This window comes from Topomyia yanbarensis, chromosome 3, assembly GCF_030247195.1.
Source record: "Topomyia yanbarensis strain Yona2022 chromosome 3, ASM3024719v1, whole genome shotgun sequence".
Classification (NCBI taxonomy): domain Eukaryota; kingdom Metazoa; phylum Arthropoda; class Insecta; order Diptera; family Culicidae; genus Topomyia; species Topomyia yanbarensis.
The window spans coordinates 128,656,569-128,682,379 of NC_080672.1; the positions used below are offsets into that span (position 1 = coordinate 128,656,569).

Below are 25,811 nucleotides of genomic sequence, written 5' to 3' on the forward strand. Positions count from 1 at the left end.
TTTTGGAAAAGCGTTCCCGAATGCAGGAAAAAATCATTATTTATTCAACTAATCGTTAAGGTACGAGGAATACTAATATACCAATGGAATTTTCTGAATTTTTGGATTTTAATTGATCTATTGGGATTCAATAGTGATCATCGCAAACCTATTAAATAAAAAAAGAGTTCCGGGGAAAAAGCAATAACTCCGCCAATTATCAATATATTTTTATAAATATGCTTGTTTATTTCACTGAAAAATGTATTACCAAAATACTATAAGTTTGACGTAATAAATTCATTGCATTATGCATGTATGTAAATTCAAACTACCATAACATTTTACTCGCAAAAAAGTTGTAACCCCTTCCCGATCAGAAGAGTATAACAAGGGGACAAATATCAGGTGAGTAAAGACCCAGGACAGTCGAAAGAGGATTGCCTCCCCCCGTTACCTCTCAATCGTCTGTGCCTTCTCCACAGGTTGTCAGCACTTGAGAAGTTCTGGGATCTGGCAGGCTGAGCTTTGGCAGTAAAAAAGTTCTGTAGGTCTGGGAAGAAAAGTTCTATCCGAAGGGTTTTCGTTTGAATTCGATTACCGCGCACTTTTTAGGATTTATACACACGAAGCTCTTGCTACACCACCACCAGCAAAAGATTCATGCGTTGTTGGAGAAATCGGCAATCTTGAATTGAGTGGATGAGATAAAATATTTTTAGATCGTCTGTGCAGGATCGGCGAGAAATTTTCAAGCCTAAATACACACTATTTAAATAAAGCAGAAATATCTAAGGTCCCAAATAGCTTCACTGCGCTATATCTGGCAATTTCCAACAGCTACAAAACCTACCGTTGCTTCCAAATTGCTCCATTTTATCGATTGTTGCAGTGTTTCAAATAAACCCCACATTTCACAGCAAGGAGCCTGTTTCCAAAGGAGCGGTGGAAACCATTGTTATGCACGTTTCTAGGAGTGAGTAAAAAAATCAAAGCAATCCAAGCTGGTTTTGACTCAGGTTTTCACTCCTGGTTTTGGCTCCTCTTGTCCACTCCGGTTTTTGATTCTTCTTCTGGCGCCGCTTATAGACCCAATTTAATTTCAAATTTTGCTAGTAGGGCTTCAAGATTTGTATGTTTAATTTCTCAATTATCCCAGCAGATTGTACAGGGTGCGCCAGCTGGATGTATCCTTTTTCAATATTGAACAACTCCGCCATTTTTAGCCGTTTCCAAAAGTTCAAATGCATAGTGGAAGGATGCAAAACAGGTGTACCGCCAAGGTTTCGCCATGAACTGTACCAAGGATCTGTTTTGCTTTTGTGCTTGATAAAATGAAAATTGAAAATCTAAATTGACCTCGGGCTTTTAAACTGTATGCTGCAATTATAATCTAGTAAGCTGTTTTCACTTCTTGGCGGTTCTCACTCCTCAGGAGCCAAAAAACCATGAGTGATGAAATCATGGATTTTAATGATTTGTCCAAACTATGGTTTTATCAACGCCTGCTGATTGGAGTGATTTTTGAAACACTGGATTGTTGTATGAAAACCGGCAGATAGGTTGGTGTAAATAATATCAGTTTGAGTGAGACATTCCATACTCCCTGTTTTGTAGGATGCGAGACTCGGAAGGTCACTCGCTTTTCAGCATCCAGACGTGAAGCTATGTTAATCGTGAATTAGGTACTTTTTTTCGTTTAAAACGTTAGCTCAATACGTTAGCTTACCTGAGCCGTGGATCTTATAATACTTACAAAATGTAAATAAAATTAAATAAATCGAGTTTAATTAGATATGTATCAGATCTTGTGTACGCGATTTGTTACTTCACATAAAGATATTCTCTCTTGTGGCAGATCCATTAGTCCCATCGATTGTTGTGGCTCGGGAATCACTTAGTCCACATTCTCTCGGTTTATCATTTTCGTGATGTCCGTGTAAGTTTATTGCCGGTGGTACTGGTAGTTGATTGAGAAGTAGTAGGTGCATCACAATGATCGGACACGCTGTGTACTATTGTTCCAGCATTCGTTGTTGTCGGAGCAGAGAATCCGGTTGTTTATGATTTAGTTGATGTTGATGAGGGCTCTGTGTCGGTTTGCTGGTAGTTGATGTTGTTTCGTTATAGGTTTTTGCAAATGGTTTCCGTACAGTGTCTTCTTGTTACAGAGCTGGCACGTAGCGGTCTACCCTTCATATGTGCACAGCGTGATTTGAGATTTGGCTACGCTTTCTATTTCCTATTGATAGTTCAGATATGAAGGAATAGGTTTCGTCACTCGTATTCTCACGACACCGTTGGAAATACCTGGACAAAAATTCTCCTGGTTTCAAACTTAACGGATTCCACCATTAAGTATTCCGACATGATGGTAGTAATGAATTTACTGGTAGGACGTGAGGATAGATCGTGCAGACGCACATCAATCTTATCATCGTCAATATAAACGTGAATCTATAGATTGTAATATGTTGTGCTACGCGTTGCATGTTATTTTCCGTAGCAAAGCTTTCCGCCGCAGCCAAAGTTTTAAATATTATCAGTACGTCATAACGAGTATGGTGAAACTGGATGACGACGACTTCCTTAAGTTAAGGCTGCATTTGTACCTTTAATAACTGTTCCACTTGGCGAACACAAAGCTGACTGATTAGGTACTAGTATTGAACCTGAAGTGGTTCCATAAACACGAGCTCGAGAGAGCGCTCAATGAAGTTATTCCACGATAGTTATTGATGTTTCGCCATTTTCCTTTTTATTGAATAGATTTCCAGTAGCACGAAAAATGCCACTAACAAGAGAACTCAAGAAGAAGCAGAGTCATCAAAACATCGATGTGTCTTCTCAAAGATACTAACGGAAACTCTTCTAGTTCCGGAATAAAAGACGATTTAAGCGCCAAGAAGAAGCTCTGGTAATCATCGTTTCATAGACATTGATAGCGGCTAGAGTTTGGTCCATAACTGGAATCGGTTCGATTTATTCGGTTGCAAAATTTGCTTGCACACGGACTAAGAAAGAAGTATTGAGAGATTAAAAAAGACATCGGATGGTACAGTGGGAAGACTCGAGTGTATTATGTTTTGTTTGTCGTACTCTGAATGAGGTTGAGTATACGTTTCAGTTATGATTGCGATCAGTAGTAACTACGATCTGGAGCAGAGCGAATAAAGCGACTCAATAAATTCAAATATATTAAGTTTACAAGAGAAAAACCACGACAAATCAAGGGTTTTCTCAACTACCCAGGACAGTCAGTGAAAAATCAGGACATGTCCTGGGAAACCAGGACGTATGGTCACCCTAAGTATTACAAAACAGTAACACTATTATAACTATGGTTGATATTTACAACAGCTGGTGTTATATTTAGATAACGGAATTGAAAGTGAATTGCGGGCAGTTTTCTATACTTTCAATATTATAACGTAGTCTGTAATGAAACGATCAATTTGTCAATTGATCGTTTGTTACTAGATCACTGTCATAGATGATTATATCTAAGAGAGTTTTTATCTAATCTTTTGGAAAAAAATTATGTCTCATTTAGTTATAACTTTTATAAAATAATATCAAATTTTGTTACAATTTTGATATGATTAGCCGGTTATTTGTTTTATTTTTTGTTATTTCAACAACTAACCAGCCGGATTTATAACAGGTTCTGTTTCAAAATATTTTTGTAATAAATAACTCCAGTTGTTATAAATCAGTTAAGCCCTTCTGATCGGGTTAAGTTATTATTTGTGGAAGAATATAATTCTCCTGAAATATTAACAACTTCGCAGAAGTACATAAATTTTACTTATTTAGCAAATAACTTTGAATTCAAAGTGACGTAAAACATATTTTCACAAACAAATCAATTACGATTGATACCAGCTACAATGTTTAGAAGATCACAATTTTGTATTCTTAACAATTACTACGAAATTACGTAAAATACAGAAATTTTTCTTAATTGAAAAAAAACCTTTGAGTTCATTGGGACGACCTATATATTTGAATACAAAAATAGATTGCAATTGATAGCGGTTCCAATTTCTGGTAGTACAAAATGTTAAATAGTCACAATAAATTCCAATAATTCGTAGAAATACAGCAATTAAATTTAATCTACAAATAGCTTTGTATTCAATGGAATGACCTGCAAAATTTCTTACAACAATCGATTGAAATTCATACCAGTTCTGATGAGCAATGGATGCGAGTTGCCATTACAGTAAAATGGAAATTGGAATTCTACATTTTATTTTCGAATTTTTTTACGGAAGCGAGAAAAAATAAGAAGCTGCGAGCCAGGTTTCCATTCGAGACATACCATGAGCATCGGTAGATTGTCAATATTTGAACTGATATTTACAGAATTCTTAATTCAACGACTAGTAAAAGCAGTTTCAAAAATTAGCTTGGAATTGAGAATCTTACTGTTCAAATTAAAGGTACGTAGTTGAAAAATACGGCAACATTGATAAAAAAGGGAATATTTGTTTTACCTTCTTTCTTAAACTAACTTAAACACTTCACTTATGAATGTAACACAAATACATTAATTAATAAATTTTATTTTCAATTATTTTGATTATAGAAGTTTTAACCTTAGGGTCATTCGCCTATTTTCGGGTTAGAGGAATCTCATTTGGAAAAATCTCTAACCCTATGTGCGGGGTTGAGAATCGAACCCAAGTGAGCTGCGTACAAGGCAATCGATTTACCAACTACGCTATGCTCATCCGCTAACACAAATACATATCTGTTGTGATTTTATTGAATAATTTATCCAGAAGTGGGGTTTGACATCTTTTCTGCAAGTTGTTGCCCTAAAATAATGCCTTCGCAAAGCTGTATAGCATACTTCGCTGAAGACAAAAAAACTTCGCTGAAGACGAAAAGTCAATACCTTCGACGTCATTGTTTGATCGACAATGTCCGCTTATAAGCCAACATTCGATATCACTTTTTAAAAACCATCCTGACAAGTTCGGAAAGCTCATGTATTAAAATGAACAACTTTTTATGTGATAGCATTGGTTTATCTCATGTGTTTTCGAAATAAATCAACATTTTTTACAGAAATAGTTATTCAAATAGTGAGTAATCGTTAACTATGAAACAGTTGGATTAAGGACGATAGTGTCTTCGAAATACTCATCAAAAATATTACGGTCTGTCATTTGGTGCTATGTTTTAGTGATCAATGCTACTTTAGAAATTAAAGCTCGTTATATTATATTAGATTATATTAGATAACCATTAAAAAGTCGTTTTATTTTAAATATTTTTGCAAATATAATTCTTATAAGTTTGAAACGATAGATGAAGTTGTTCCAATCATCAAATTACACAACTTTCATTAATGCTTATATTTTATTATCTTGAGTAGGGGAACATGGGGAGACTTGACCAAGCGCAAAATTCTATTGTTGGTTATGGCGTCTTCTATTCGATTCTTAAATTTTTTTCAAAAATATTTTTATACTTGTTTCGATCCCTTAAGGTAATTTTAAAAGTTTGGAATGAAAAATCCTTTCCTTACAGAAAATATTACGCGACTAATAATTTTGCATTAAATGATGTAATTTTTTATCAAACTTTGTGTGGACATATCCACTCGACTACTAATTACTATTAATGTACTAATATACCATCTTAAACCTTGTGAAGCAGTGAAATGATTTTGAATAAATTGGAACATTGGAATAGTTATTACTAGAATTTGCATGATATTGAGCGCAATAACTAATGTTCGGGAGACTTGACCAAGATTTTATGGGGAGACTTGACCAAGTGGCAATTAGCTGAAGAAAGATTCAAAATTCTTGATATTTATTATGCTTTGGTATCTACTGTTAATGTCAATCACGCCATAAAAAACCCACCTCAAACATAAGTCTTAATATTTTAGTATTAGTAAACAAAGTTAGCAATAGTAGAAATGTTTTCGGAACGTGTGATTATGCAATGCAAGCAGTACAGTTAATCCTTAAAAATAAATGCATTAAAAAAATTTATTAAATGCAACCCTTTTATATCTTTAACTGCTGCCTAAGGATCTCGACAATATGGAAAAAAATAATTACAGTATGTTTTGTCATTATTTTTTGTAATGATTTTTCAAAATTCTCTTGGTCAAGTCTCCCCACGCCTTGGTCAAGTCTCCCCGCAAAAAAAAACAATCACAGAAAAACTTTTATAACTTTTCAAAAATTAAAATCAAAATTCTGCAAAAAATCATGAAGACGCACAATAATATTGCACATTATATCTCAATGACTTTTGAGGGATTGAAGGCTTTTTTAGAGATTTATGCAAAAAAAAACAATAGTTTTTCAACGATAGCTATACTAGGAACAGCTAGTAAGATATGAAATTTAGAACTGGTTTTCCATATTTGCTCGTTTATTAATTATTAATATTGCAACTTTCGCATTTTTATAAAAAATGCGACTAAACCAACAGAGATAGACCGATAATCTTTTCTGAATAGATATGTACCTTGGCAAGATGAACAACTTTCTAGATACTTTATCTACAATATTTGAAAAAAATAGTCAAGGTGTTTGTGTTTCGATTTCGTCTTGGCACTTGGCTAATGCACCGAGCTAACGCTAATCTAAAATTGAAAACACTTTTTGTGAACACACAAAACGACTTCTATCTTACAATGTCCCTTAAGTGATAAGGTTCTATTTTCTAATAAGACATACTGAATTCGAAATTTGTTTTTGGCTAGCAAGCGAATGCCTAGCAAAATGTTAGGAGAAAATTGGTTTAAAACCGAATATTTAAGACTGAAACTAATATTTAAGAAGTTGAAGGTGTTTTTGGGGGCCATTCACAAAAAATGACTAATAATTTCGGAAGTATTACGAATGGAGAATTTTGGCTAATGTAAATATTTTCGCAAGAACAAACTCAACATTGTTAAAGACTCTGCCTTTTCACAACAGATGTATTTCAAGCGATGGAAATGGTACTTTCATAGACAGGCCAGTAGAACTAACCAGTCTATGAGAAGAATTTACCAGAAGAGTGTTAAGTGCGCAGAGCGGTTCGAATCGAATTTTTGTGGAATAAACAATATTATTTAAAATATTTATACATATTATTAAAAATCTTTAAGGAATAGGAAATTTCGCGCTGGGGACGAGCATATCGTAGTTGGTAAATCGATTGCCTGGTACGCAACTTACCTGGGTTAGATGCCGCACATAGGGTTAGATTTTTCAAAACGAGTATTTTTTAACTTGAAAAGAGGAAAATGACCCTAAGGTTGAAACGTCTATAATCAAAAACAATAAAAAATTCGTTTGCGAAAGCTACCCTAAACTCATCACGATACATAACGATTTTTTCTGGTCAAAACAACGTTCCAATGGTGGTAAACCCTCTTCAGTATTCATCCTTTGGCCAAGGCACTCCTCATTCTCAAATATACATCGATCAAGGTCAGATTACCACATTTTAATTCTGTTAGGTTATTGCTACTTTATGCAACTGATAATAGGAGAATCGCCACGGAATATCTTCTGTTTCTGGTCTTCAAATATCCTTTTATCTTTTCAATAGCCATCACAATATGCCGATTTTTGCAAATCATAAATTGAAAAACGAATCATCTCTGTGATATACTGCTTATCATATAGTTCACGCCCAGTACCCCACTTTCCCGTATTTATAAAGAAACAGAATCATTTCCATTCAAATACTAAGGTTATTTTCTTTAAAAAGATGCATGAATTGTAATTTTCTGAGTAGTCTTTCAAAAGTTAGATCATTTAATATATTTTTCCTTAATATCCCATAGTACCAATTTAAAAAATTTCAAGCGAAGTGGTCTAGAATTGTCCAAACGATGTGAAATTTCGCATCTAAGCTTACTTTGACATTTGTCACAATATGAGGGGGGGGGGCTGAGAATACAAAAAAAATTACGATGCCCTACTGGATAAATTGTAGTATTCATCCGATAAAAATAAAGGGCTTTAGCACAGATAACAGACGTTTAGGCTAGAACAAAATTTCTTCAAAAACCTGTGTAAACTTTCAAATTAATAAACGTTGGAAATCCGTGTTTCACTATTGCCATCTGCGCAACTGTTTGCTACACGTGTTTGACAGCTGCACTCTAACTGCATTGTATCGATCACTGCGCCATCTGCAAACGTTTGCCAAACGTGTTTCAGACGTCTAATTTATTCGTAATTTCAGTAGCGGGTATTTACACATGATTTAAATCAAGCCTAAACGTCTGTTATCTGTGGCTTTAGACTTTATTACCTGGGGTTAATAAACAACCAATTTCGTTGTGTCCACAAATATATACTTTCTACATCGCTATTGATTTTATTCGACATATCAACAATATTTGTTTTTTTGACAGCACAAAAATAAATTTGAACGTCGTCGGCAAACAAATGGATCGAGCAATACATTAATATAGAGGGTAAATCATTTAGAAATAATGAAAATTAGGGTGGCTCCAACACAGATCCTTGAGGAACACCGGACCCGAATCGATGGAAGGATGACATGGTTCCATTACAGTAGACTGCTTGTATACTAGACCAGCAAAAATTTTGACTTTTTTTCGGAACACTTCTAATTCGAATGGGAATTGGTAATGATAAATATATGCAAAGTATGAGCTTTTTCCGATAGCTCTAGTTCGCCCACAAGAGGTTTCAAGTTCTTATAGTAATATATATGGAAACTCGGAAATAAAAACTTAAATTCCAATGAAAAAATAACGGTCGTGTAATTTATTTTATAACAAATAGCTTTGTTGAAGATTGCATTTTGATTGGAGGTTCCCCTATAAGGTTATTTAACTTTGAAGACCAACAATTTTTTTGAAATTTCCTATTCTAAGCATGTGCGAGAAAGAGATGCAACACATAACCTAATATGAGAAGATCTTTTAACTGCAAAATCGGATTAATTTGCAGTCTTCGGCAATGTTGATCCTCACACCTTAAGCTATATATCTGCAGATTTTGGGATGCACAGGATGATACTGGCATTTTGTACTGAATTTATTGTATCAATTGCCTATTTTTCAAATATTTTCACAAATAAACTTGAAAACTCTTGTGAGTGAATTGGAGTTTTCGAAAAAAAAGCTCATATTTGACAGGTGGTATGTGAAGCCCATTACCGTATGATTTAACAGCGTTCCGAAAAAAAATCTAAATTTTTACCGGTTTATTGTATACGTTCAGACAAGTAAGATTGTATTAGGCTGACAGCCATACTGGAAAATTTAAAAGATTAAACCATTTTTTTCAAAAGATCCACATGAGAGGATCGGTCACAAGCTTTTGCAAAATCTATTAATAAAATAATAGCAATTCCTCTTTTATCTATTGTTTTAGCACAGTGATTCTCAATCTGGGGTCTGCGGACCCCTGGGGGGCCGTGAAGTCGTTGCTGGGGGTTCGCGAAGAAAAATATATTTTCCAAATGCATATTAAAATTTTAAGTCCTGTGAAAATAACAGCATACAAAATTGATGTTTATCAGTGGGGGTCCACAGCAACCCAAGTTGATTTCTAAGGGGTCCATGGTACGAAAAAAGTTGAGAACCGCTGTTTTAGCAAAATCATCGTGTCCTTTCATAAGAGCTGTACCGGCACTGTAATTAACACGGAAACCAGACTGGGAGGGACTTTAGAAATTCGGAGGTGGGACAATCCTTCGCTGTTTCTTTTTTTTACTGGTATAATTTTTATTTTGAGGATGGCAAAAAAGGAAACACGTTGTATCTCCATTCTAAAAAATCCCAAGAATTTGATCCAGCTGTCAAAATTAATGTTTTAGGATAGCGATTCCACGACTATGTACGACAGTCAGAGGGTCTTGCAATTTTCTATGAAATCGATAGATTTCAAATTACCCTCACGGTCCCCGGGTCCGCCTATAAAATAACAATTATCATCGCATACATTGTTCCAGGGCCTACTTTGACGCCATAAAAGGTTCATTTGCACCACGCAATAGCAGCGCTAGGCGACAATTTGCAAACCTCTACGTTTTTCCATCCTTTTACAATGTAAAGGTAATTCGGACCTCCCTATGGGGAAATTCATACCATTTTTCATTTTTCTTTAATTTTTTGCAATGGAATTATGTTTACCTATAAAATATTTATAAGAGACATTTCTTAAGAAGCAAAAAAAATAAATTGCTTTACAAAAACTTAATCTGGTATGTCAGAGCTGTCGATTGGCGGCCCATGTATTTTCTTTGCTGTGGCGTGTGCAATGATGTGCGCAGTCGCAAGCCGTTGAACGGTGGTTGACGGAATAGGGGGTCCGATTAACCCCGTACGCTCATTTCGCATAAAAGTGGTAAGCGTTTCGAAAATATCTGTGGTTTCACCCAAACAAAAATCATTCAATAATATAGAAGCCTCAAGTTTTCCAAAACACTTACCTTCACTTTTCCCTTTTATTTGTTGCTTTAATCACGGTTTTTCCATTATAATGATTTTTGTTTTGAGAATGGCAAACAAACGAAACACGTTGTATCTCCTTTCTACAAAGAACAAAGAATAATTCAGTTCTCAAAATTAATGCTTCAAAATAGCGGTCCCACGAATATGTACGAAAGTTTATTTATTTATTTATAACTTGAAATTTTTTTAAGAAGCAGGGAAAACCCTTTTAGTGAAATTTGCTTTTGTAATCTCTTCTCAAAAAGGCATAAAAATATACATTTCTTTTCAAAATATATAAATACAATAAATTCTTAAACTAATTTAGCTCACTCGGTTAAATAAAACCATAACAGAACTAAGCTTCATTATCCACATGTATATAAAGTTCAAAGGATGTTAGCGTTGTTGTCTTGATAAATGAGTTGTCGTATTCAAATACCTGAAAATATATTAAATTTTTGAAGTACCAAAGTTTAAGATTGGATCTGATTAGAAATTCGAAGATAATTTTAAGGATAACAAAATCCCTATTACTTAGTACATCTCTAACAGAATGAAAGATTGGTTTTCCTACAGAAGAAAGGGCAGAAAAATATTCAGTCTTATTTCAGAAAATTGAGGGCAATGTAAAATTATATGATCAATATCTTGATAGGACTCTGAACATTCACATAAATTGAAATCGATTATATTAACGCGGTAAAAATGGCTTCTACTCAGTGGCGTAGCCAGGGGGGGGGGGGGTTTGGGGGTTAATCCCCCCCCCCCAAACCAAAATTAATTGGATTGAAAAAAAAATTGATGCTGACGAATTTAATTTAATATTCCACAAAATATTTTTGGAAAAATATTCTCTGATCACTACATTGAGAACTGTGTTTAAAGCGTCATGAGAACTTTTGGAAAATTATGGGAAGGGGATCTTGTAACTTATCTCTTAGCCAAAATCCCATAGTTGTCAAATTACTTCAATGTAAAATAAAATAACTGTCTGAATTATTATGAGCTCATTTTTGGAAAGATGCTTCAAAATATGGATTAGAGACAATTTTTCGAATGGGAATCTAAATTTGAATAGGTTGATTGCATATAAAACATAAGCTTGTTTACCGAAAATTTACATACATTTCAACATTTGCTGAAAATGTATTTTTTTAGATTGTGTAGAGTTTAGACAACAATTCAATATGGTTAACAACAAGAATAACATTTCAGAAACTAGTTGAAAGCTGATGTAATTTTGTCTCTAGCAGGTCAGGATCGGTTTTATGAGCATTGGATTTTTGTTGTATTATCAACTATATGAATAGCCTCTTAGCAGGATGCAATGAATGGCGTACTAAAATTTTGTGTGCTACGTACTAGTACTGCAAGTTGTGAGGTTGACTAATAAAGAAAAGTAAAATTAATGCTCGATAAATTTTTAACGGTCACGATCACATTTATTCGAAACTGCCAAATTTTGATGTTAAGTAACATTGAAGAATTTCAAAACGTAAAACTGTTCATCTGCTGATAGAATAATTTTGACGGTTAATACAAGAATTACTCTTCAACCAAATTTGGGTCGAGACTTAATGTCTCCAGCAAAGTTTTCGAAAGTGCTATTTCAAACAATTTTGTCAAAGACATAAATATCCCACATATTGAGAGTATCGAAATATAGTAGTAGAAAACCTTTACAACAAGGTATTCTGAAATTACTGTATTTGATAAATCTCTTCTGCGGTAATTAAATAATAAATTCACATTGCGTTCAAGGTGCCTTTGAAGCTTACAAAAAAAAATAAGGGAACTGGATATAAAACAAATAATTCCCAGATATTAAAAGGACTCAAAAACACAAAGAGTGATTCCATTTTCAGGAGCCAGCATCAATTCGGCGCAAGCTTAGTCCGCCCACCAAGTTAGTGTCGGATTCTGATGAGATGAAGTCGAAACGCAAGTTTCGGCTCCATCCATCCATAATTTAGTTATAGGTTTTCTGTTCTCAACTCGTCGCTGTTGTGCTATCTTATGACAAACGCCATTTTGGGGTAAACTGAGTTAGATATGCCACATCACGTGTCTAAAAAATCTCTACGAACTGACGTTTTCAGAATTTTGATATTCTGCTTGGTTACTGAGATATAGCAAAAAACATGATGAGAAATTTTAATTTTTTTGCTTCAAATGACTGTTTCTGGGGATTAACTGAAGGTATCTTGATATATAAGATGTTTTTATGTGTAAAACTATCTAAAGAACACAATGGCATAATCACTTTCAAAACAAAATTACACGAATTGGGAGAAAAATGTAGTTTAAGTTTTAAACTGGAAATATAGCATATTTGGCAACACTGTAACCAAAAATAACTAGTTTTGCTAGATTCTCTGACTAATTTCCTTCAAAATGCATCACACCGATAGTTTATAGGCCAAATTAAACCAAAGATATGAATAAAAGTTAATAATTGATGATTTTTTTCTATGGAAAATTTTCCATGTACGGTTATGACACGCCGTACAAATTTTGTCATCTATACACACCTATGACACGTGTGAGTGCGACTTTTGTTTACATTTATAGTCAAAACTCGCAACATAGTCAACCGATCTTCATCATATTTGAGAGATTAATAAAGAATAGATGCAAGCATCAATTGTCTTCTTTGAATTGTTTATACCATTTATAAGTTTCAAGATATTCAATCTCAAACTTTAAAAATCGTTTTTCTCGAAATGAGTTAAATGGCGCTTGTCATAAGATAGCACAACAGCGACGAACTAGCAATGATTGTTTCAAACAATTTTATCCGTAGCGCAGAAAAAAATAGTTTTCACCTAAATTTTTCTTCACTAAGAAGAAATATAGCAGGCCCAGTCCATTTAAATCCCTATATGTTGAATTTATGTAGCCTTCATATTTTCAACAAAATTGTTTGAAATGACATTATCAAAAACTTTGCTGAAGGCACCATGTCTCTTAATGTTTTTGAAAAATTAATTCACCATAATTACCTCTATGAGAGTTAATCACTAAAATTTCTATATGAAAGCAGGCGCTGTTTTATGTTGATAACTTCCCAAAGTTGTCAAACCTTCAAAGTCAAGGATTATTATATTAGGTGATCTTGAACGTTGAAAAATTTTTAGATCATTTATCCCACTTTAAAAGATCGCAATTTTTGACTTCATTGACATATTATACAAGAAAATAATCTATAGAGGTTTGAAAACTGTTCCATGTTAATCCTTCTTGTTTGTAGACTGGAATGACACCTGTTAGACTACTTATGTTTTTGAGTTTTCAATAATTTATCAAACTCATATTAAATTTTAGCATTTTTTCAAAAAAATTGCGATTTTCATCAAAACTCCCTCCAAACCAAATTTCTGGCTACGCCACTGGTTAAAAATCTACAATTTAGTTCAAGAAATCTAAGTTTCAGAGGAAGAATAGTAGAAATAACCTCAAGTAATTCAATATGTGTAGATTGCATTAAACCTAGACATATTCTTATACATCGATTTTGAATTCTCTCTAACTTTAGAAGATATGAGTTTGCAGCTGAACCAAAAGTGTAGCAACCATATTCTAAAACTGATAAAATAGTAGATTTAAAAAGTATTATCAAATCAGAAAGAGAAGCACCCCACCAAGTGCCAGTGATACCTCTTATGAAATTTATTCTCTTATTACAAGTTTTAAGAAGGTAATCAATATGTGTTTAACAGGTAAGTTTACTATCAAACCAAATACCTAAAAATTTATATTCATAAACCAGCATGATTTCCTCATCATAGAGATATAGATGGAAATTTGCGGGAAAAATAACATATGGGTCATTCCACGCGAAGTGATCAAGGCACGTGTAATCGACCTTCACGGATTTGAACCAAATTTGGAGGAATTGTTCATCTAGGGCCAATATATAAAAATCTAGGGCCAATATATAAAAACCCCTAGATTTGTCAATTGAACCACCCCTCGGGTCATGGGAGCACCCCCCGTTTTAACAAATTGCCAAAACTCTTGATTTTCTTTTGATCATATCTCTGGTTCTATTTACTATAGAATCAAACCGCAAGATGGCTTTTGAAGAAAATTATTCAAGGAGCCTAGAAAAAATATAAATTTTTGGCAACAGTGCTGCCAACTATGCGATTTTTTCAGTTAAATATTAAAAATTAATTTTTGTCTCAATAAATATATTTTAATTTTGAAAATTCTGAAGCCATCGTATTCCTCAGACATTTTTACATAAAAAACACATATAATCTCAATATAATTTGAGCGGATCCTGAGATACACCGCTTTGAAGGGAAAAATCACAATTTTCCATATAAAATCGCAAGCGCGCAGCGCTAAAAAACTAACTTGAGTATTCTGAGTTCAAACACGATTTTTCGTGAAATAGACGAGAAATGATGACTACGTTTTTGGTTTGCTTCTAACAGATCAGGGTAGATTTTTATGACCGTTTGAAAATTTTCTCAATTTTGGTCAATAAAAATGGATTTTTATATGAGAAAATGCGAGTTTTTCCCTTCAAAACGGTTTATCTCAGGATGCGCTCAAATTATATTGAGATTATAAGTGTTTCTTATGTAAAAATATCTGAGGAATACGATGACATTAGAATTTTCAAAATAAAAATATATGCATTGAGAGAAATATTAATTTTTAATATTTAACTGAAAAAAATGTATAGTTGGCAGCACTGCCGCCAAAAATTAATACTTCTAGACTCCTTGAATAATTTTTTTCAAAAGCCATCTAGCGGTTTGATTCTAGAGTCAATAGAACCAAAGATACGATCAAAAGAAAATCAAGGGTTTTGGCAGTTTGTCAAAACGGGGGGTGCTCCCATGACCCGAGGGGTGGTTCAATTGACACACAAATTTGGGTTTTTTATATATTTGCCTTAGATGAACAATTCCTTTAAATTTGGTTCAAATCCGTGAAGGTCGATTTCAAATTTGCATCTCTTTTGATCACTTCGCGTGTAATGACCAATATTGAGTTTCAGAAACCGAAAAAGTAAATCCATTATCAAGAGACCATTTCTCTAATCTATTCAACGCGATCTACATAAAATGTTGAGTGAGGGACCTATCTTTTCCTACAACTGACAGTACCTTATCATCAGCAAATTGATAAATATGCATCCGTTGGGTATAGTTCTGGTTATATCACTAGTGTAAATATTATATAAAAAGGGACTTAAACAAGATCCTTGAGGTAAACCAAAATAACTATATCGAGATAGTTTAATCGAATCACTTAAAGGAAAGTGCATAATTTTGAAAGAGAAAAGATCATTAAGAAAATTAACAATGTACGATAGTCAGAAAGTGTTGATATTTTCTGAGAAATCGAGGGATCCGAATTACCCCCACTGTCTTAATAGGCCCGGGTCCTCCTATCGAAAATGAATGCGGCTTAATATGATCAATTTTCATTCAATGAATTTGAATATTTGTAACTCTGCCCACTATACTAAGGGAATTTTTCCAACCAATTAGAATAAGGAACCATTCATAAATTACGCAACGCTTTTAGGGGGGAGGGGTACGACAAGTTGTGACATGTTGTGACATAGGGGGGAGGGAAAGTAAGCTAGATCGTTACGTAACATGTTTTCACCAATGAAAAAAAATCAAGGAATTTGTTACGTAATAGAGGAGGGGAAATGGAGAAATTTGTGACAATTTGGTACATGCGGGGAGGGGTAGTCACTTTTGGGCAATTTTTGCGTAACGTAATTTATGAATGGTCCCTAATACAATGAATCATACGAAAACTAACTTATCATGTAAAGAACTTGTCCATAATTATGTTGTTTCATAACTAGTTATTTGTGCACGAAAAGACGATTCCTGATTCAAAACCCAAATATCAACGATTTTCGGATATAAAAATGCAGTTTGTTATTAAAAAAAAATATGAAAAACGGCCAAAACATTGAAATTTTAAATGCACATTAATTTATCAAGATTGAAAATCTATGGATCTGACCACATGAAAAGTGGCCACACTGGTTTACTGTGCACGTACACGGAAAGAGATATTCCAGCAAAATCAAGTTTAAAAATGCATTTATTTCAATGTTAATTTACCACAAAATAAACAGCAATTACTTTTGTAAAAAGTACACTGAGCTAGAAAACACAATGTGTTTATGTCGTTTTTGTTTCAAGCAAAACTGAGTCAGGTTACAATCCCAACTGCTGGCAAAACGTAAGAGCTGATACCGGTTGCACAGTCATGAAAACTATCACTCATACTAATGGATGCTTTCAAAGCAAACAAGCTTACTTCTAACACTGAGCACACAGGCGGATGGTGGCAATTTTTATATTCTTTAATTGCTGTGTGTTCAGATTCTAGTGGGTCTAGGTCCTTTGTAACTGCGAGAAATTATGCGGAGAACATATTATTAATTGATAATGATATCTCTATCCAGCGTTATAAATGTTGGAAATGCATTATACACAAATCTAAAGTAGATGTGCAATTTTGTTTAATATTTCCGATTCATCGGGACATGTTGTCAAGGGACTGTCAGTTACTAGGTCATTTACACAAAGTTGTTATTGATTTATTCTCACCACAGATTTGTAGGAAAGTAAATAAACATCAGAATTTAGCTTAATTAAAATCTTTCTTGAAATTCAATAGATAGTACTGATGGAAGAGGAGGTGCACATTAATGATCTACCTGAGGAGGTAAGTTTTGATACATTAAAAGCTATGTTTTAATATTTCTACTTCATTTATCTCCGTCTCCCGCTAGATTCTTCCGTACATTTTCGATAACCTAGCGCTGCAGGATCTGAAAAATGTTTCACTGGTATGTAGACTGTGGTCAGAGATCGCCTTTTCGGGCCGTTTTATGAGTCGAATAATGCTGAGACTGGACTTTCGTGATGGGATACAAAATCAATGCGAACGCTACCTGCTGGACAGTAACCGTGCGTATCGCCATATCGGTTTCTACTACCGGAGCGACAAGCTGGAATTGGATACGCTGCTTTCGGTGCTGGAAAAGTTTGAAAACTCGGTAGTCACACTAAAAATATGCCCAAATTATTTTATCATGCTGCCTGATCTGCGGCTGATTCTGTTGCAGGTAGGTGAACAGTACTTCACTTGTATAGGGAACGTATTTTTTGTGTGAATGTTAACAAACCCTTTTTTTCAGGTACCCAATTTGGAAAGTTTGTTCATCGTGTCTCGAATATGTCCTGATTTAAGCAGAAGAGATGCAGGCATGTCTTTCCCGGTGATGCGAAAACTGAAACATCTGTACCTGGAAAACGACGGTGGCCTTCAACTGGACGAAATCGATTTCCGCGTTATGACTCCGAACATCGTCAGCTTAGACATGGATTGTGATTCGGAACGAGCGTTGACCGTGTACGAACATTTCAGCCAGCAGCTGCGCGAGTTAGCTGTTTTCTTCAAGCGTGATGACTTTTTTCTACCGTTTTGTGAGCTTAGGTTTTCACAATTGGAGGTACTTGATTTCTACAGTGATGATCACCAGTTTGAAATTCCGAACTCGGTACAAATAGTTTGTAACTTTTTCCGAAAAATGCCAAAGTTGCGAAAAGTTACGCTCCGGTGCAACATAAATGAGGACGTGCTGGCGGCCATCACCGAAAGCTGTCCAGAACTGGTTACAGTCTACTTGAAGGGAGACAACTTAGGTGAAAAGTCATTTCGACATCTCGGACAACTGAAGAATCTCAAGGTTGGTTAATTTTTTTTCTGTGACACAAATAGTTACTAATTACTCCTTCAACAGAGTTTAAAAATTGAGGGCTGGATACGGTGTAACATTCTACAGGGGTGCAGTCCAATTCCCTCTCTAGATCAGATGTATCTCCACTCGGTGCTGGTGGATGATACGCAAGGTTTCTTCCGGCTGCTCAAAGATATTGCTCCAAACCTTCGAACGTTGGAAGCCATTGAGTCGGATATCGATGATGAATGTTTGAAGTACATTAGCTGCAACATTGCATCGCTCCGATCTTTAGTTCTCGAGTTTTGTCCAAATGTAGGAAACTCAGTGGACTCGTTGTTTGAATATTAAACTAAATAGTTCCGATCTTACAGCTTACCGAAGAAGCTTTTAGCTTCATGGATAGACTCAAACAGTTGCGCGAACTGAAACTTGGCTATCTGGATGTTCCTTCGAACCTGTTCGAACTGATGCCACGCAACTCCGTACGTCATTTCTCTCTGTATCGCTGTGATAAAGTAAGCTCAATTTTACGTTAAATAAATTAGATTTTAGAAAATTAATTCATTCGTTTTTCTTTTCTTTCGACACCGTCACACTTCCAGCTGGACGATGCGGCATTGCTAGTGATAGCGGACAAGTTTCCACTTCTCTGCTATATGGAAATCGCTAGCTGTCATAAAATTACTCTCGAAGGCGTCACAGCAATGCGAAAAGCGTTGCCTAACACAGAAATTGAGAGTTTTATGCTTTTCTAGCTAAACGGGAGAACTACCAAATACTATAACGTATTTTTCGAACGAATGAGAAGTAACCGGGGAGTAAATCGTATCGTATTGTGACGGAACAGGTTGGTGGACAGGTTGGCGGCCACTCGTGGACATTGCTGGTACTATTGGCAGTTATTGCAGAACGGTTTGTTTAGCGGTTTGATTGCTGTGATTAAGGAAAAGTTTCAAAATTTTAAGAAGATTCTGTACTGCATCGCTAGTATTTTACCATGGTAGAAAAGAGCCGCTTGGCACATTTAGTTTAATTAGATCAACTTATATAACCAGTTTCACTTACATAATTAGAATTCTAGGTTTAGGTGTGAATTGCCTGAGCAAAGTCTGATATCAAATTGAAGCTTAACTTGATGTTGGGTTGAGGGGAAAGTGGGTACGCTTGATCCCACTTTTGTTTTTTCTCATAACTTTTCAATGAAATAAAAATTTTAATTGCAATATACGCCATCATGTAGTCAATTCGAATTGTAAGAGCTATGAATGATGTGTAAACCCGAATACTATGTCTGGTCAGTAATATGAACAGTTTTGAAAATCATGCCAATACGAGGTTTTTGTAAAAACGTGTGGTAACTTGATCCCACGTCTACTAGGGATAAAGAAACAGAGCGCACTATGACTTATAGACACCTAAGACTACCTTTTTAGATGCACGACAAACTTTTACCACGTAGACAACTATTTGCGGTAAATCAATGCTGTGTAACTGGCTTTTCCAACCTTCAATATCTTATACCATGATTTGTTCACGAAAAAAAGAATTTTAGATCAATTAATAGGTACTTTATGAAAACGATGTTTTTCTATTTATATACATTTCGAAGCCGTTTGAGAGAACTAATGATAGGGATCAAGAATACCCAGTGTTACAGGAATCATAGATACTTGTTGTATGAGGTGAACAAAATTTAATTTTTTTTTGTATGTGTTGTGAAACTTTTTATTCATAAAACGTGTTTTTCTAGGCAAAAGCCTCTAGAAAGTTATTGTACATGAAAATATTCATAAATAATTAGTTCGACGATCTCATACAACCGCACAAAAAAAATTTGTGATAAAATCTTCGAGATGGATTTAAACACATATTTTCTAAAATATTTCACAATTTTTCCAAACCAAATGTAATACATCAAATTTATTTCTTAAACATCATAAACGAGCAAATATTTCATTTTCTTTTTATATTGTGATAACTTTATTCGTATAGGTTATGAAATATGGCCAGGGAATCAAAAAGTTTGTTCCAGTACATGGAAGTTACTCCCTGTTGCTCCGGAGCAAAAAATTCTTGCTCCTTTTCACTCCGGTTTGCCACCAGAAGAAGAAAAAAGAGAAGAAGATAGTACAGCGAATGAATATTTCTGTACGAAAAACTATGCATTGAAAAAAATGTTGTGTCATTTTTCATAAAACCAAAAATTTGTGTTAAAAATTTAAATTGCAAAAACCCATTTTTTATAATTTTTTATATTTTGTTAACAAAATCCTAAAGAGAAAAGAAACATTTTGAATATAATTGTATGATGGAGAACTTATCGATAAAAAGTTTTTCTAACAATAACTTTATACGTTATTTTAAATTCCATACGGATTGACATACAAAACAGTAATTTTATTATCGTTTTAAATCATCGTTTTAAATCAAAATTTATTTAACAAAAGTCATCCAAAATGCGATAGTTTTCGAAATATTTGGAATTTTGTTCCAACATAAACAGTTAATTCGTGTAATTATGCACTTTTTAAAAGTTTTTCGTGTTACCCCATCGTAAAATGTCAAAAATCTAATGTTTCTCGTTTTACAGATGTAAAAGATACTTTTTCAGTGTATTTGGATTATAGAAAAGCTTTCAATGAAAAAGTTTTCAAATTTTGACATATTTTCATAATTCATACTATTTGCAGTCAAAAATACAATTGTATTTTTGAATACGCCACTTTAAATCAAAATGCTGCTAACAAAAGTTTTCTAAAATATAGTTTGATATTTTAAATTTTGTTTTAAAAACACAAATATTTTGTTTTATAAGTTTTATAAGTTTCTATAAGTTATTCACGTTTCACCATAAATAAAAAAAAGACGGAACACGAGTTCAATGAAAACTCCTTAGCGTCACTAAATCAAATGATCGATGAATTTGATTGTGATGCTTGAAGTTGGTGTATCAGTTAAGTGGTGTATTTTAATAGAATTACTCATATTGTCACCTTCATATGGCGTTTTTATGTCTGTACATATGTATTAAATAACTTAATTAATAATTAATAAATTGATAACAAAATAAGTTTCCCATTTGATGTCTTGCCAAAATTTGCTCTCATAGTTCACAAACATAAATAGAGATCAAAATAAGATATCAATATGATGTTGACATCAAAATTGATTACTACTGGCTACATACTACCCTTTCAGGATATTAAAAGTAGAGCAGTTTCTCACGGAAATTAAATGCGACACGATCACGATTATTCTGTGTTATCAACGACGGATCACGAGCTCAAAGAAAACTCTTTGGCGCTGCTAAATAAAATGATCGATAAATTTGCTTGTGATGCTTGAAAATGGTGTATCAGTTAAGAGACGTATTATAATAGAATTACTCATATTGACACCTTCATTCGGCGTTTTTATGTTTGTACATATGTATTAAAGAAGATTGATTGCTCACTTTGTTGTGGACAATTCGTACCGGAACGACTCGAAGCAATTTTTCGAAAGCACTCATAAGTTCTAAAAAGTTAGTATGTAGTAGTTCCTAAACACAGAAGGATGTATGTAATTATTTCTAGTCATGCTATAAAAATTTTAAGAAATCTAAAACAAATTGACGAATATTAAATGTTTCAACTTGACTTTTACTCCGAAACACCCTATCACTATCTAAAAGCAAAGTGTACAGTAGAGTGACAGGAAAAAATGACCCATCCCCTTGCTCAATTCCTAGTCCCATCAGGAGTGCTTGCTCTAAAGCAAATCGGACAAGTATAGCTACCGGACCAATCTGCCTGAAGTTTGCATGGGATTTTTCGACAATTTACATGAAGAAAACCCACTAATACGCATTTTTACCGCTAGGTGGCACTGTATGCATCGTATTATCACTGTAAGTTAAAATAAAAAAGATAATTTAACTGCCTACAACTTTGTCGAGGACTGATAGTGAATCCGGTTTCGTTAAAAGAAGCTATTAAACTTTTAACGAAATGATATCTGAGTCAGTAGTGCATGGGGCCTAGCAGTGCATGGTTGTGTATCACTACTTGATTTGCACGAACTGAACATTTTTCTCATATAATGGTTAGGTTTAGGTCAATAGTATGTTCAGATGATTTACAGTAAGTAATGCGAGTCATGTTTTGGTTAAAAAAAAATTAATTCCACATTTTACCGCATAGAGAGCGCCAACACTAACTTTTCAACGGAAAGATATAGAGATTAGGTGTCTTCCACAAAGTTATTAAACAAGCATTTTTAAGTAATTCTTCCGAACATCTCGATATTCTATCTCACTTATATGAAAAGTTAGTGTAGGTACCCTCTATGCGGTCACAGGTGGAACTAAAATTTTTTTAACCAGAACATAACTCGTATTATGTACTACAATTCTTCTGAACATACTATTCAGATGAATCTAACGATTATCTCACAAAAATGTATATTTGGTGGGAATCGAGTACCGGTACACAACCATGCACTGCTAGGCCCCATGCAAAACTGACATAGGCATCATTTCGTTAAAAGTCTAATAACTTCTTTTAACAAAGCCAGATTCACTAGCAATCTTTGACAAAGTTGAAGGCAATTAAATTATTTTTTTTGTGGGCAATTAAATTATCTTTTTTGCCACCTGGCGGCGAAAATGCGAGTTAGTGGGTTTTCTCCATGTAAATTGTCGAAAAAACCCATACAAACTTCAAGCACGTTGGTCCGGTAGCTAGACTTGTCCGATTTGTAACAAATTTGGTGAAAGTACTCCTGGTGGGACTAGGAATCGACTCAGGGGTGGGCCGATTGAGTTTTCAAAAATTCATCATTTTTCTGGGCACTCTAATGCATAGATGTCCTGCTAAAATGTCTAAAAGCACAGAGGACAAATGTCCCGGTAAGCATATACATCGACCCGTGTCAATAAAACCAATTCAAAGAAGGTTAGGTAAATTTGCATAATTGCTCATTTTTAACGTCGTTAACCCTTTGGTGCCCAACTTTTTTCTAGTGCATGTAGGGCAATGTTGCTTCAGAATCTTCATCGCGACGAAGCACGGTGAATATGAATCACCTGCATTCGTCCCACATCGTTCTTCGCTGTTATATTCAACTTGCTGTTGATATTCATCCACGAATGAAGCCGACTGCCAATCCGTGTTTATCCGAATGCCTTATCCATACGTTCTTGCCTTGCTACTCATCGAACGACCGAATGAACTGCACGAGGAACCTATGAAGTGAATGATGAATAAACGAATCAGCAAACCATTCCTCACCATAGCGATGATCGCTTACAACTATTGGCGAAGATGACTTCAATTTTATCTTCGCAGAATGATGGCTCGCGAAGAAGTATATTTGTATTCTGATGCGTTGTACTGTTCGGAACAAGCCAATGTGCTACTGGTTCTTCAGTACAAAACTATGGGTTAAATTAACAGCTGAATCAAGGCAATATTTGCTAAATATAGTACAATCTTAATAGAAGCCTTGTGTGTCAAGTATTCAAGGAAGATTGAACCCATGTTTGGTGATAAAACTCGGCATAAGCAAAAAAAATTCTTTTGGATGAAGTTTTGACTTTAATCTGCACATGGTGTTATATCACAATAATTTAACCTATTGCGTATGTTTTGCTAGTATCACGACGAAATCGCTTAATCAGCATGGTTGTCTAAAAATAAATCAGCTGTAGAATGAACAGTGTGTTGTGGGTGTAATATGGACAATACAAATATTACTTCTTGTTCCCCCATCGGGAAAGACTTGGCATAAAAAACGTGCTGTAATTATTTTACTCCATATTGTCGAGATCCTAGATACCAACAAAAAATATAAAATGGTTGAATTTCGATTTTTTAATGCATTCCCTTCTAGGGATTAGTTATAATGATTACATTGCATGTGCACATCTCACGAATTCAACCAACTGCTAACTTTGTTAACTAGTGCTATAAAGATAGATTGATGTTTAAGATGAGATTTTTTGTGACGTGGTTAACATTAACAGTAGGTGCCACAGTTTGATAAAAAATACATCATTTAACGCAAATTTATTAATTAGGGGTCATACACTAATTACGTAAGGACATATGAAGGGAGTGGGTGTTTCAAAATATCTTACCAATTCTCACCTTGGGGAGGGAAGGTTTGTCCTTTCTTAAGTAATATTATAAAACATGCATGAAAAATGAAATCGATAAGAAAAATATTCTTCTCATAAGAAAAGAAACTATTTCTTATTTGTGCCATGAACATTTTATATATCAAATAAAATGAGCACATACTGTACATCATGGTCATGGAAATTGAAGTGTTTTGCAGCGACAAAATATGATTGTTAAATTAGTTATGGAATTTATTGTTGCCAACGTAAGGGGCGGCTTAATTGTCGATGGTTTTGGAGCAGTTACAGAAATTTCTTGACTCTTGGTGGTACATTGTTCTGATCGAGAACTGGAGTCACAATCTGCTTTACAAGTTAAGAAGTGTTGAGACCCTTCGTGTTGTTAGGCCAACATCCTTCTTTTCAAACTTTCGCTTCAAACCCGCAAGGTATATGAAAAATTTTCTGTCATGTGATTGTCAAAGAACTTGTTGGCCGTATAGTTCCAGAGTGTGTACTGTATTTTACTTCAAGAAAATTCGAAGATAGCCATGTCGGAACTATGCGTGCGATAAGCGTTATAGTTGGAACTCCGAACAAATTCACACCAGAAGAGGTTATCTTTTGAGTTCTACATCACAAAGAAATAGATTCAAAGGAAGTGGAATATAGCGAGGAAAAGTATGTGGAACAAATCGGAGTTCCTAAATATCTCCCAAAATTTATTCTGAAATTTCTACTGGGCGAGATTAAGATGCTAATGAAATTTCTGCAGATGATTATACACACTTAGAAAAAATCGTATAAATTTACGTCTCCTGATCCTGACATATACGAGCATCAAAAATGACTTAGTTTTACGTTTGATTTTAATTTTACATGACATTGAATTTCGTAAATCATGTAATTTTACTCCACATACAGCGTTTGTTCTGAATGACAGTAAGTGTAATTTTATGTCATTGCGCATGGAAAATATGTTTCATGTAAAATTAAATGGAACACGGTGAAGTTTAATGTTTAGTCATTTCGTGAAATTTAAATTAAAGTTTGTTAAATTGTGTCATGTTTGCAATTACGTCGATGATGAAATTTATAATTTTTTGGTGTGTAGTTAAATTTTGTCCTGAGTTCTCTTTTAATAATTCAATAAGTATCGTTTTCGCTATCGAATAATTTAATGAATTAACAATATGATTTTTAATTACACAAAGCATGATAAAATCTTATGTAGGGGGAGAGGGAGTTCACCAAAATCATACGAACTCTTATCTGGGGGGAGGGGAAGGTTGAATAGTTCTAAAAAAGCCTTACGTAATTAGTGTACGGCGGCCCCGAGCAGAATATTTTCTATGATGAAAGGATTTTTCATTTCAAACATTTATAATTACCTTAAGGGATCGAAACAAGTATAAAAATATTTAAAAAAAAATAAAAACCAAATAGAATACGTTGTAGCCAAATGTAGAATCTTACGCTTATTCAAGTCTCCCCATGTTCCCCTACTCTATCGTCGGAGCAATTAAATTTACGTACATTTTCGAAATATACTAGAA

The 25,811-nt window shown here is 34.3% G+C and overlaps 1 protein-coding gene across 1 annotated transcript; it reads left to right on the forward strand.

Moving 5' to 3' along the window:
- Positions 1-16,980: 16,980 nt before the first annotated feature.
- LOC131692700 (uncharacterized) lies at positions 16,981-19,806 on the forward strand. The gene is made up of 6 exons (XM_058979885.1): positions 16,981-17,134; positions 17,202-17,537; positions 17,610-18,161; positions 18,216-18,467; positions 18,527-18,670; positions 18,758-19,806. Exons 1-6 carry the CDS (start codon positions 17,096-17,098, stop codon positions 18,908-18,910), a joined length of 1,476 nt encoding a protein of 491 aa, XP_058835868.1. The 5' UTR covers positions 16,981-17,095; the 3' UTR covers positions 18,911-19,806.
- Positions 19,807-25,811: the final 6,005 nt, after the last annotated feature.

Excerpts from the sequence above, each read along its gene's own strand:
- LOC131692700 (XM_058979885.1), top strand. The coding sequence starts at position 17,096 with ATGGAAGAGGAGGTGCACATTAATGATCTACCTGAGGAG. Across the intron at positions 17,135-17,201 it reads TTAATGATCTACCTGAGGAG|ATTCTTCCGTACATTTTCGA; the intron begins GTAAGTTTTGAT and ends GTCTCCCGCTAG. Across the intron at positions 18,671-18,757 it reads CTCTGTATCGCTGTGATAAA|CTGGACGATGCGGCATTGCT; the intron begins GTAAGCTCAATT and ends TCACACTTCCAG.